Source organism: Hemitrygon akajei, chromosome 10, assembly GCF_048418815.1.
Source record: "Hemitrygon akajei chromosome 10, sHemAka1.3, whole genome shotgun sequence".
NCBI lineage: Eukaryota > Metazoa > Chordata > Chondrichthyes > Myliobatiformes > Dasyatidae > Hemitrygon > Hemitrygon akajei.
In genome coordinates this window covers 31,233,314-31,247,920 of record NC_133133.1, presented here as the reverse complement: position 1 = coordinate 31,247,920, position 14,607 = coordinate 31,233,314, and the positions used below count along the sequence as shown (strand labels likewise).

General features: G+C 38.4%; 2 protein-coding genes across 4 annotated transcripts in view; both read left to right on the top strand.

Annotated features, from left to right (window-relative positions):
* chic1 (cysteine-rich hydrophobic domain 1) overlaps positions 1-4,187 on the top strand; it is a 45,591-nt gene extending 41,404 nt beyond the window's left edge. The window contains exon 6 of the mRNA XM_073058012.1: positions 706-4,187. Within this exon, the coding sequence (XP_072914113.1) occupies positions 706-756 (51 nt within the window). The 3' untranslated portion in view covers positions 757-4,187. The remainder of the gene's footprint in view (positions 1-705) is intronic.
* A 6,014-nt stretch (positions 4,188-10,201) lies between these two features.
* The window catches only part of LOC140734271 (pre-mRNA 3'-end-processing factor FIP1-like), a 51,003-nt gene continuing 46,597 nt past the window's right edge, over positions 10,202-14,607 (top strand). For 2 of the 3 annotated variants that reach the window (XM_073058011.1, XM_073058009.1), the window contains exon 1: positions 10,203-10,551. In XM_073058011.1, coding sequence (XP_072914112.1) covers positions 10,449-10,551 — 103 coding nt within the window. In that variant the 5' untranslated portion in view covers positions 10,203-10,448. Of the gene's footprint in view, positions 10,552-14,607 lie in introns of all 3 variants that reach the window. The other variant, XM_073058010.1, reaches the window with a different exon arrangement.

Sequence of the window (14,607 nt, the reverse complement as noted above, 5' to 3'; positions counted from 1 at the left end):
CAATGGGTCAAACATCATCTATAGAGGGGTGGGGAGAGGGGAGAAACCCTGCATTAAGATTAAGAATAGAGAGTAGAACAGGTCAGTATAAAGTGGAGAAGGGCTATGGTGGAACAGGAGCAGTTTTCCTGCTTGTTACCTTCCAGTAGCTGTCTCCACTTTCACCCTTCCTTCACCTCCACTTCATTCCATCTGCCTTCCTTTTATCGGTGCCTTAATATATCATTGACCTGGTCATTATCCTTTGACCATCAGGCCACCAATCAATTTGGGCTCCTGTCTGGGCAGTCCCCTTTTCATTATCATGGCTGAACTGCTGCTGCTAAGTTAACAAATTTCACGACACATGCCATTGATAATAAACCTGTTTCTGATTCTAATCAATTTGTATTCTCTGTCCTGATGCAGGGTTTCAACCCAAAATGTAGACAATTCCTTTGCCCCTAGAGATGCCAATCGGCCCACTTAATTTCACCAGCAGAGTGTTGTTTCGGATTCTTAATGGTGCCTCAAGAATAGCTTTGGTAGAAATATTAAAGTATAACTCTCCTGTTTTGGTTAGAATAGAGTATATATATTTTTTAAATGTACTGTGTGTATGTATATGTTTATAATACACATTTCAAGTTGTTGTTTTACTGTATTGAGCATGTTTAATGCTAAATGTTGTTTAAGGACAAAGTAACTTCCTCTTGTTCTTTACAGGTAATACTAATAGAATTCTTACCAAAATTTCCTATATTCCGACCGGACTAAGAAAAAAAGCCAACTGTCAAGAAAAAGCATATCATTCCTGCCCTGAGTGCCTTGTAGATACCTGAACAGATGACTGCCAATACACCTGTTTTAAGAGTAATCTACTGTAGTGAGTGTAGATACCTTCCTAATGTACTTTTTCCTTCACAAGCATATTTTGCACATGTATTATTTTCTTTCTTTGAAGTGTTGCACTCACTCACTCGATAAAGACAGAGTTGTTTCACTTTGAAAGAATTTCAGTCTTGTACATAATGCTTCAGTTCATATTGTACAGTGTGGTATGTTAATGTTTACAGAATGTTGCTCTTTTACTACACCCCCAAATACTGAAATGTAGAAGGACATTTTTGATTAAATGTGATAATGCGTAGATCTCAATCTGTATTCTGTATTCATAATAAGATTAGCAATGCAACCGGAAAAGAAAGTGCCTTGGTATTATTGTAGGAACAATTACTCCCATTGAAGTGTATATATTTAAAAAAACACGTCTAATATATAATGTATTTGAAAGTGACCAAGGAAGTGTAATGGATAAAACATACCAGGGGAGTAATAATTAGGTCACCATTGTGAAATTGATGGGAAGCATCAACTACAGTGTACCTGACTCCTGAAAATTGGATCAAATGGAACTAAGATTTTGGAGGCAGGTACATTAATGGTTAATATGCTCACAACCAAAACTAATTTCTCCCCTAATACTGCTGACAGCAACTGAATTAATCTTAAGTATTCTGGTCATTTAAGTGTAAAATTTACTCTGCTAATCATTGAAAATAAAACTGAATGTTATATTTCATTTTGGATGAACGAGGAAATGGATGAAGGAACAAGCATGTAGCAATTAAAGGAGGTCATTTTCTTATGGTTCCAGTGATAGTAGTCCTTAACCACTCCCACCCAACACTCACTGGCCAAAATCTGTTTTCTTTGTCTTTATCCTGCTAGTACTCCCTTAAATTTACTAAAATATTGATTTGAGAAAGTGTTCTTGTCTTTGTTGGTAACCCTCAAGTTTGATTCCTGTTAAGTATTACTTTCAGGCTGATTAAATGTTGGAAGTTATTATTGTAGGGAATGATTTATTATCAATACATACTTCAATAAAATATATATATATATTAATTCTTCTTGTCCAAAGCATGCTCTTATGAAATGGGAATATCTACATCTCCAAAGATAGAGGAGAAAAAATATATATGTAAGGATATATATGTTACTGAACATTCTGCAATATTAATTTGCATTGCAAATTTTATATTGAAAACATCATTATACCTTTTAATGAAAAGTTGATCATCTGAACTTTTAAGAATTGAATTTAAATTTAAATTCCTTTTTTTAGGTTTTCAGTAACTTTTTGATTAAGAAATTCATTAGGAGTAACAGAGGTTTTCTTTGTATTATCACAGCACATGAGAACTTAGTGAATCCAATCCAGATATGTATTGCAATCAGAACAACCTTTTTCTGATTGTAGAGGATAATCTATTTTTGTGTTAGAGATTAGGAAGTTGACCTTTTTGATCCAATGAAACCAATACTGTAATACCCTAAATCTTCTGTCACCATATCTAACCACATTTTTGATGTGGTTGATGTGTTTGGCTCTACATCCTGGTAAGTTATTTCAAGAATCTGATAATTTAAATAAACCCATAAACTTGGCTTTTCCTAGATGCCTAAATGATCATAGTCAAATCAATTCACTTTTTATGTAGTACTTTAAAGATCCCATTTTTGCTACTAGCCCCCTTCTACTCAATTTCCGTCTCTTACCTCCCTTACAGTAAGCCATATTTTAATTTCTAGAATTTTTTAAAAAAACTGTCAGTTGCAAGTTTTAACTAGTTATTAAACTAAGTAAAATTGGTTGAGTTCTGCTGAAAGTGCCAAAATAACTGTGGTTATACCTGTGGGAGTAGTTGCCCAATCTACTGAAATTAATGAGAGTTTTGCCTGTTAATCTAAAATAACAGAATTCAGTAAAGTACAGGATTAAACTATTATAACGGTTTATGGATTACAAATATATCAAGTCACAACTGACCAAGATAATTTCATGGTAATTCCTAATGAATCAAATGGGTTCCCAGGTACACAATGCATGTTGATTACCATTTAGCTTATAATCAACAAACTAGGTTAAGGACAGTGAACCAGATCCTGTATTGTATTTTCTCATTTCAGTTTTGGGTGGATTAGTTTTAAAATAAGTACATGCACCAGTCGCTAAACCTTGCAATAGGAAAGAAAGGACATAACTACCATCTAATTATGAGGTAAAATTTAATACACATCAGATTTTAAAAGCTTGTGTGTTTGGCATGTTGGATCACAATCTGGAAGTTTCTTGCATACTTGCTTTTTGTTGCCTAATTTACCATAATTGTGCTTTTTGCCAGAACTTTTTGTCATAAATGGATAAAATATTGTAATTATAATAATTTGAAATCTTCAGGCAATACCTGTGAAGCCTGATATTCCTACACAATGTCTTTTAAAAGCCTGTACTTAAAAAATTGATTGATCTTTTTGGAAGGTAGGGAATGTTTATTTTTGAATTTTGTTTATTTGAATGTGCCACATATGGATTTAAACTGCAGAATGACAAAAATGGAAATGCAGTTTTATACTATTGAGGATGCAAATTCTTCAAACCTGCTTGTGGATAAAAGCAGTTTCGAAAACAAAATAATTGTTCCAACAATCAAGATCATAATGCAGATGCATGATAGATTCGACACTTGTAAATTACATCAAAATGAAAACTATTATTTGCTGTCAACCTTGTAAGTGAAAAATGCAGAACACACATTCTTAATTCATTTTAGTTGTTTAGTAACATTACTTAACACATTAATTACCAAATGGTGCATGTTAGTTTTTTAAGTGATGTCAGCAGATGGATATAAATACATTTTCATTTGAATAAAGAGTTAAATTTGCAAAGATCCACATTATTTGTGTAATGTTGGCTTTATGTATTTATTATTAAACAAGCAGGAGAAGAGAAGAAATAAGTACCTGATCATTATTCTTTGTACTGTATTTCAAGTTTTCCATTCAAACTACATGCTAAAATGTTGAATGTACTGTAGTGCAATGGATAAGTACGTGATTAAAAATCCAGTGTTTTGTGAAAAAAAGTATTGGCCAAAACAGTAAAATGCTGTACTTGTGAATTGTACATGGCATTAGAAAATTTTAACAGGCTATTAGTTCAAACAATCATTAACACAGTTTTTTGAATCTCTATGACTGAATTCCTTTTCTTCTCTTCTCCACTCCTTTCCCAAAGTCCATGTTGTTATAGTTAAGCTGTTAGCTATTTGTCTATTTCTGGAATGTATTATTTTCAGCTGATGTTTTTCAACTTACCAAGTCATTTATCAATATGTATAAATAAAGTAAGTTTAAATATAGTATGATGTTTTGATTTACTTCCAATCTTCTTTGTACCCTTATTAAATCTTAAAATGTAATTATTACAAAACTACAATCAACCCAACATTTTAATTTTGTGTAATGGATTTCTGTGTAAGTAGTGATGTTATGGGATTGCATATTAGTCATTAAAACCAATTAATTCCTATACACTATACCCTTTTCAGCCTCTAAAGAAGATGGAGATGGTAGGATGTTCACTGCTTGCTAACTAAATGGAACTGAATAGGTAAAATCATATTTTCTAAAGTTATTTTTCTTCAGAGTACTAGTTGGCATCATTTTAAAAGAAGTGTTTTGCACAGATTTGGTTACTTTACCTTATCCTGGAAAAAAGATAACTTTACACACTAAATATTATAGAAATCTGATAATTGGTTCAGCTATGCCCATCACTCAGTCAAATGTCACCAGTTGTGACATTTAGAGACATGTTTAAAGACAATAAGACACTCAAAATTAACATTAAAGTATTGCATTTCTCTTAAATCTTTGAGGCTTACCTAAGCTTTCCCTTCTTCCCACCCTTTTAATTGAAGGGTAAAGCTGTCTGCACCAAATTCATCTTTGGCACCATTTGTTGGTCAATTTTCATACTACTGCATTCAGAAGCTTCACAGCTCTACTCTCTCACTTGATTCTGAGGTGACTAATATATGAAGAGCATTAAACTAAGTACTGAAACTTGAGGTTCATGGTCAAGTTTGTTGTCATCTGACTGTACATATATACAACGAAATGAAACAATGTTCCTCCAGATCACAATACATAACAAATAACACAAAATATTACCATAATTAATTTATTAAATATAATTCAAATGCATGTAATGTGCAGCACAGGTAAGCAGTAAGTAGCTCACTGTCCTAGTAAGGAGACCACGGTGGTGGCAGGTATTATTTATTCTCATAGCCTGAGGAAAGATGCTGTTACCCAGTCAGTCTTGGTTAACTATAAAGACCCTACTGGAATCAGTCACATGAAGTCAAGGGAGCACATGGTGCATATCACAAGTCCTGGTTATGTGACAACTGATGCCAAACAGACAATCTCTTAAGGGTATTGATAGTGGCTGGGGTTATCCATCTCATAAAGACACTGCCCAGAAGAAGGCAATGGCAAACCACTTCTGTAGAACTTGCCAAGAACAACCATGGTCATACACCATGATTGCCACGGCTCAGAATGTTGGTGACTGCAATTAACAGAAACAGAGACTCAGTTGTATGGTTTGTCCATTAGCTATTTAAGTATCCAATCATGCCTTTTATTTATAATTTAAAAGCTATTTATTATTAGAAAGTCACAGTAAGTTTGTTCAATACCATATACCCTTTATTTGTGGTACTACCACTGAGTAACACGTCTCTCAGATGTCTTCTTGCCGTGTAGCATAGATCTTATCTGAATGAACTACCAAATCCAGAACAAATTATCATAGGCAATTTGTAATCTACATTGAATTGTGAAATTGGTTGCAAATTTCTTAACTTTTTTCCCTTTCACATGTTGACAAAGATTAGCTCTGTGCCAATCCAGTCTCACTGAGCCAAGTACAATTCCTTTTTGGAAACAATCCCTTCAATGAGTTTTATTGCTTTAAACAAATGGACAGACTTCATTATCTTGTCCAGAGTAAATAGTTGGTCTAAGCCCTCCTACTTACTGTCCTCTAAAACTTTCAATACAGATGTCAGAAATTTGTGCATGTGTGGTGTTAACAGTGAAGAATAGACAAGCTGCAAGATTAGGCTGTCTTCATTTTCCTTAAGGCTGGTAATTACAGAGCTTCTTCTGTAAGCCTTTTGGAAGAACTGCCAAAACATTAGATGCTCTTCCCAGGGCAGACTCATTTGGAAAATGAACCTGTGGACTCTAAGGAAAAGAGGGTGATCTGATGGCTCTTTTTCTCTTGAAACTCATCCTTGAAAACTATCCCCAATCCAACCATAGCATAACCAGACTTTGAATGTTTTTCTGGCATTTTGACATTTTCTATTATACTCTCTCATTTTCTGAATACCATTAAGAATAGAGAATCTCTTGCTATTTGCTCTGATCCACCAGTGAATCAGAATCAAAGGGATGTTTGAAATCAGAGGATTACATAGTTTTCCAATTTGTTCCTTTAAAGTTTCTCTGCATTTCCTGAATCATTAGCTTCATACTTAATGCCCATATTCCATTAGACCATAAGTTACAGGAGCAGAATTAGGCTATTTTGCCTATCAAATCCATTCCACCATTTCCTCGTAGCTGATCCATTTTTCTCTCAGCCCCAATTTCTGCCTCCCTCCCCCCCCCCCCCCCCATATCCCTTCATGCTCTGCCCAATCAAGAGTCTATCAACCTCTGTTTTAAACATACAGACTTGGCTATTCCTTCTGATTGCCTTTAAGGCTTCCTGTAGCAAACAATAAATGGGGAGCAGGTGGTGGTCAAACATTGGCATGACATTGAAGATTCAGAAAATGTTTGAGACAGAAATGGGAAGCATATCCTAAGCCAAATTGACCCATCTAGTCTTGACCAGTTATATTGCTGTAGTGCTCTACCTGCAGGATTGCTAAAGGTATCAAACTGTTCAGCACCTTTCAACATTTCATTCAGAATCTGGATATGGAATCCATTTGGCTGACAAGTCTTGCCAGGTTGCTCAGCTGCATTGAGAGTTGCAGTTTTACACCTATCACTATGACTACCAGCTCCTTTATTACATGGCAAAATTATCTTGCTGTTGCATAATGTCCTGGAACAATTATATTGCCTCTTAAGTGCTATATAAATCTATGAATCTAAACATCACCTGCAAATGTCAAATCTGACTGATGTGCATCACTCTGTAATTTTATCTCAGTTTCACTTCGCGCCATTGCACTCTTTCAATTCTCAGGCCAGAAAAGAGTACATGAGCCAAGTAAAGGATGCCATCATATTGCTTATTAGTAATGGCCAATATAATAACAACTCTTGGCCATATAGGCATAGGCCTCCTTCTATCATGATTAGAAAAGTTCTGAATTTATTTTGCTATTTAGGCTAGAGGTGACAACACCAATTTTTGCATTGGTCTCACTGTGGTTAGCTAACTTTGTGACGGCTGTTAATCAAGTTCTGAAGTTTCTAGTTGTTGTGACTTTGATATAGTACGTGTGAAACCAGGCTTTGGTATTCATGCCATCAGGGACCAAACAGCCTCACCTCAGATGCATAGGCATGCATCCAATGGGAAACGTGTCAGATTCCATTTATCTGAACAGGTTTGCACATATGCACAAACATCATTCATAGAATATAAAGCAAGCAGATTCTGAATATTCAGCCTGCAATGTAGATTTGTATCGAGAGCTGCCAAGACATTGGTTAGAGTGTCTTAACCTTGTACAATTGAAGACAATGTTAAACTGCAGGAAGGATGCCAAGCTCCTCCCAAGTCTTCCTAACCAATGATGCTTAAGGAGATCATAAACTACTCGTGAATTAGTTACAGGATTATTTTTTTCTAGCTTTTGTTGCAAAACTGTTTTATAGAACCTTCCTACATTTGCCTAAAATTTCAGTATTCCATAAGGTGTATTGCTGTATAAAATGGAGTAATAATGCAGGTAGGTGGAGACTGCAAAGATCACTACTGGGGAGTCACGGCATTAATTCGTCTTGCCAGAGATGAGTAAGAAGAAAGGACAGGAGCTGTCAGCATGTCCAAATAATGGATTGTAGACTTCAAGAAGGGGAGCTTGGGAGGACATACACAGAGGGGACCACAGTGGAAAGTATAAGCAGCTTCAAGTTCCTGGGCATCAACAGAGGATCTATCTACTGCAAAATAACAAATTTCACAACATGTTTCAATGTTAATAAATATGATTCAGATAATATGTACAGAATTTATTCAGATTACAGCTCTTCCTAACCATTGGGATTTCATGATCTGACTTCGTGCACTTTGCAACATTCGTGCAGAGGGCCTTAACAAGTCAAGGTTTAGCATTTTGACATTCAGCCCTCACAACATTCCTCTGGAATTTAATCTAGAACCCAAGCATGTATACACAGCAAGACTATTGTGGGAGTGTCCAACAGAGACCTTTTAAGAGCTGCTTCCAGTTTCTAAAGTGCTTTGGAAGAGCCTTACCGCACTCAGCAAGTGAATATAAAGATTGGCTGCAGTGTGTTGCATACCATGTGACCAAATTATCCATGGGGAATTAGCCCTAACAATCACTGTCAAGTTACAAATTTAGGAACATGAGCATAAGGAAGAAGAGGTGAAAACAAGAAAGTGTGAAATTAGGAAATCATAAAATCAGTATCTCTTCTAAATCAATAATTCTGCATTCAGATTAAGTGTTGACTTTTTACTTCATTCCATAGATGCTGCTTAACCCTCCTTGATCCAACCCACGTAACCTAATCACTACCTCAGTACTACAACACTGTGACCACTTTGATCACTGCACTACAATCGATTTTTTTTGTTCTAATTGTGTTCTTGGAAAAAGTTGTCTACAATTTATGTTTAATGTATGTTTTTGTGAATGTGAAATTTGATTCCACGTGCCTTGATGCCACTCAAGTCAATTTTTCAATGCACTGTACATATATGTACTTGTGCATATGACAATAAACTTGACTTTAAAGTGCTGAGTTCCTCCAGCATCTTGCTGATCCAGATTCTAGCATCTGCAGTCTCTTGTGTCTTAAGACATAGGAACAGAATTAAGCCATTCAAACCATTGAGTCTGCTCTGCCATTCAAACATCACTGATTTATTATTCCCTCTCAAACCTATTCTCCTGCCTTCTCCCTGTATACAGGTATACACAATGGCCATGAACTCCACAGATTCACCAACGTCAGGCTAAAGATATTCTTCCTCATCTCTATCTTAAAGGAGCATCCTTTTATTCTGAAGCTATGCTCTCAGGTCCTAGTCTCTCCCACTGCTGAAAACATCCTCTCCATATCCACTCTATCCAGGCCTTTCAAAAATTTATAGGTTTCAATTAGAACCCCCCCCCCCCCCCATGCTCATTCTTCAAAATGGCAGCCAGCATAGGCCCAGAGCCATCAAACACTCCTCATATATTAACCTTTTCATTCCCAGGATAATTCTTGTAAACCTCCTCTGTATGTTCTCCAACACCAGCATATCCTTATTTAGATATGGGGTCCCAAACTGTTCACAATACTCCAAAAGTGGTCTGATCAACATCTTTTAAAGCCTCAGCATCACATACACACTTTTCAAAGTACAAAGTAAATTTATCATCAAACTACTTAGAACACCTATACAAATCTGAGATTTGTTTTCTTGCGGGCATCCTCAGTAAATCCAAGAACCATATAGAATAAATGAAAGACGGCACCCAACATGGCTGACAAACAACAAAAGATAATAAAATGTGCAAATACAAGCGAAAAAAATAAATAATTAAAAAAGCAATAAATATGAGATGAGTCCCTAAAAGTGAGTCCACAGGTTGTGGGAACAATTCAGTTATGGGGCAACTGGAGATGGGTGAAGTTATCCCCACTGGTTTAAGAGCCAGGATGGTTGAATCCTGTGGTGTAAGTCCTGAGGCAGTAGCGAGAAAAGAGCATGGTCTGGCTGGTGGGGGTCCCTGATGATGGGTGCTGCTTTTCTACGACATTCTAGCCCTCTCAAAATGATGCTAATTTATTTAAATGTATTATTAAGATTCCTTTAAAACCATTGTATCAAATACCAATGGATTTACATGTACAGTAAAGTTAATTAATTTTATAGAATTGCAAAGCCATGCTAAGCAAGTGGAACCATACATAATTTTTAAAAGGGACATTGTTTTGCCGGAAATTAATAGAACCTAATAGGCAGAAAATTGTCTTATAAACATGCTGGGGGTAACGACTCTCTCTCAGCAATATTTATCAAAGCAGACTTATTAAAAGATGAGTGCTTATTGAGTGGTATGGGTCTGTGCTTGTAGCATTGAGGTCGAAAGCGGGTGGGCGCTATGACCTAGCGGAGGTGCGCGCCGGTGGGATGGCGGTACGGACTCGGTAGAGTGGAGCGTACGGCAGACGCCAGCGGGAATGGGTGAGCGCCTCGATACTGACCGCCACTGACTCAGCGGCCCAGCGACGTCTTTTCAGTCTTTAAGATCTCGGTTTCGTGTGCTGGCTTTCGGTGCCGTCGGTCGAACTCGGCCTCCGCCTCACCTCCCACCACCACCCCCTCCCCCAAACACTCGGCAATGGCCACCGACATGGAGGCGCTGGGCTCGGCCGCGGAGTCTACGGCAGCACCGGGCAGTGGCAGTGGCCTGGACGATGAGGAGGAGAGCTGGTTGTACGGAGGTGAGCCTGTCCTTTCTTTGCTCACGGTAAATGCTCTGGACGGAGTTAGTGCGAGCCCGCAGGAAACCTCTTGGGGCCGCAAACGGTGCACGTATTCGATTAAACACTTCCCTTAAAGGGTCGAAATCCTTTGTGTCGGCCTAACAAAATGCGCACACTGTCCCTTCTCCCAGGTTCCCTGACTGTGTGTCTTCAATGTGAACATGTACGCTGTCTACTCTTAGCTCATGCACTGTAGAGTGTTGCAAGGAATTCACTCGACGTAGTCCAAGCTTCGAAGTTTATTGCAAAGGGAGGGACAACTACTGAGTTCACCAGTTGGCAGCTTGTGGAGGAATGTATTAAGTTTTTATTTATATATCTGTTGCAATAAACAAGTGTAGTAACTTGTATTTGGCTCATAGGGTCGCCAGCTAACTAGAAAGGACGGGTTGGTCCCGTAAATTGTTCCGGTTTTTACGATTTAACAGTCATGGGGGTCATTGCAACCAGAGGAGTACTTTTTGGAAGTTGTCTCTGGTGGGTAATGTGAAGCGCAAGAACGAGCTTCTGCACTGCAAGGTCGAATAAACAAATGTATAAACATCAACCAAAATACTAGGGATAACTAATCTATTCTTGGTAATTGTGCCTTGGGAATTTCACCGTCAACCCGAGGGCCTTAGTTTAACATCTCATCTGAAAGATGGTATCCCAGAATCACAATGGTTGCAGTAGGAAAGGAGGCCCTAAGACTTCTTGAGTGTGTACTGGCTCTACGTAAGAACAATCCAAGTAGTCCCTCTCTCCACACTTGCAACATTTTTTAGCTACTTATCCAAGACTTTTGTGCACTCTAATTGAATTGCTTCAATTAATAATCTTGCTGATGCATCACAGACCATAATAATTTGCTGTGTAAAAACAAAAAAAGCAAATCCTGTTTATCTTGGTTATTTTACTAATCACCTTCATTCTATTTCTGGTTCTTTTGCCTTCATGATTGCTACCTCCCCCTACTCTTCATAAACCTGGAAGTTCCTCTATTAGATTTCCTTGTAACTTTCTCTGTTACAGGAAGTATAGCACCTACTTCTTCAGAATTTCAGCATAATTTTAGTAGGTTTCTTTGGCATCCTATCCATAGTTTTCACATCTTTCTGAGGAATCTCATAACTTAATTTGCAGTCCAATCAGTATTCCATAATGACTTCTGTGCACTTGTACTCTGTACCTGTCTAGAAAGTTGAGGTTCCTATTTGCATTTTTTAATCTCTTTTCTCAACCTTGCCTACGATTTAAAACGAACGAACCATGGGCTGGTGAATCTGCGGAACTCATTGCAATTGCGAGGCAGCACTTCTACTTTGTAGGAGTTTGCAGAGATTTGGCATGGCATCTAAAACTTTGGCAAACTTCTATAGATATGTAGTGGTGATACTGACTGGCTGCAATCCAGGCTGATATGGAAACACCAATGCCCTTGAATGGAGAATCCTACAAAAAGCAGTGGACACAGCCCAGTCCATCACAGGTAAGGCCCGCCCCATCATTGAGCACATCTATATGAAATACAGTTGCAGGAAAGCAGCATCCATCATCACGGAGACCCATCACTCAGGATACTTGCTTCTCATTGCTTCCTCATGAAGAAGGTACATGAGTCTTAGGACTCACCAGCAGGTTCTAGAACAGTTACTACATCTAAACCATGAGGCTCTTGAACCAAAGGGCTTAACCACTCAACTTCACTTTTCCCATCTGAAATGTTCACTTTCAAGGACTCTTCATCTCATGTTCTCAATATTTATTGCTTATTTATTCATTATTATTATTATTTCTTCATTTTGCATTTGCACAATTTGTTGTCTTCTGCACTCTGGTTAAATACTCTAGTTGGGCGGTCTTTCATTGATTTTGTTATTTCTATTTATAGATTTATTGGTTTTGCTCACAACAAAATGAAACTCGGGTGTATATTGTGACATATATGTACTTTGATAATTTACCTTGAACTTTTGTAGAGGCTAAGTTGCTGGGTATATTTAAAGCGGAGATTGATAAGTTCTAAGGGTGTCAAAGGTTACAAGAAGAAGGGAGGAGAATGGTGTTAAGAGGGAAATTAACAATATTTAATGCCCAGCTGACTTTTTCAACTTTGTGTTTTATATTCTGTGTTTTTGCTCATTTGTTCTTGTTGCCATTTGTGCATAGTGGGGGTGGGGGGTGATGTTATTCAAGAAATCAGTTGGCAGAGAAAAAGCTATTCCTGAATCTGTGAGTGTGTGCCTTTAGGCTTCCATACCTCCTCCATGATGGTAGCATTGAGAACAAGGCATGACCTGGGTAATGGGAATTCTTATTGATGGATGCTGCCTTTTTGAACCTTCGTTCCTTGAAGATGTCGTGGATACTATGGAGGCTAGTACATATGATGGAAATGATTCAGTTTACAACTCTCTGCAGCTTATTACGATCCTGTGCAGTAGCGCCCCCCCCCCCCCCCGCATACCAGATGCAGTCAGATAGAAAGTTCTCCACGGTACATCTGTAGAAATTTGCAAGTGTCTTTGGTGACATACCAAATCTCAAATTCATCATGAAGTACAGTCATTGTTGTGCCTTCTTTCCAACTGCATCGATAAGTTGGGTCTAGGATAGATCCTCAGAGATATTGACACCCAGGAACTTGAAATTGCTCACCCTTTCCACTTCTGATCCCTCTATGAGGACTGATGTGTGTTCCCTTGTCTTGACCTTTTTGAAGTACTTAATCATTTCTTTGGTCTTACTGACATTAAGTGCAAGGTTGTTGATGTGACTCCACATAACTAGCTGATAATATTTCACTCTTGTATACACCCTGTCATCACCACCTGAAACTCTGTCAACAATGGTTGCATTGTCAGCAAATTTATAGAAGGCACTTGCGCTGTGCCTAGCCACACAGGCATGAGTATGCAGAAGGTAGAGCAGTGGGCTAAGCACACATCCTGAGGTGTGCCATCGTTGATTGTCAGCAAGGTGAAGATGTTATTTCCAATCCACACAGATTGTGGTCTTCCAGTTAGGAAGTATGATGCACCACTAGCGTTATACAGTTTATTTTTTAACTTGTAGCATATATGCACAATATTATTTGTTAATTTATTTGTAGTAATATTATTTAATGTGTAATCTGTGTGAGTATTATGTGAGTTATCTGTGCTGTGTACATTGGTCCAGACAATTATTGTCTCAGTATACATGAGCATGGTTGAATGACAATAAACTTGAACTTCAAACAATTAAACTAAAGGCACAATTTTGCAAAACACACACAAAATGCTGGTGGAACACAGCAGGCCAGGCAGCATCTATAAGGAGAAGCACTGTCGACGTTTCGGGCCGAGACCCTTCATCAGGACTAACTAAAAGGAAAGATAGCAAGAGATTTGAAAGTAGTGGGGGAAGGGGGAAATGTGAAATGATAGAAGACCGGAGGGGGTGGGATGAAGCTAAGAGCTGGAAAGGTGATTGGCGAAAGTGATACAGAGCTGGAGACGGGAAAGGTTCATGGGATGGGAGGCCTCGGGAGAAAGAAGGGGGGGGGGAGCACCAGAGGGAGATGGAGAACAGACAGAGTGATGGGCAGAGAGAGAGGGAAAAAAACAAAACAACTAAATATGTCAGGGATGGGGTAAGAAGGGGAGGAGGGGCATTAACGGAAGTTTGAGAAGTCAATGTTCATGCCATTAGGTTGGAGGCTACCCAGCCAGTATATAAGGTGTTGTTCCTCCAACCTGAGTTTGGATTCATTTTGACAGTAGAGGAGCCATGGATAGACATATCCGAATGGGAATGGGACGTGGAATTAAAATGTGTGGCCATTGGGAGATCCTGCTTTCTCTGGCGGACGTAGGTGTTCAGCGAAACGGTCTCCCAGTCTGCGTCAGGTCTCACCAATATATAAAAGGCCACACCGGGAGCACCGGACACAGTATACCACACCAGCCGACTCACAGGTAAAGTGTCGCCTCACCTGGAAGGACTGTCTGGGGCCCTGAATGGTGGTAAGGAAGGAAGTGTAAGGGCAGG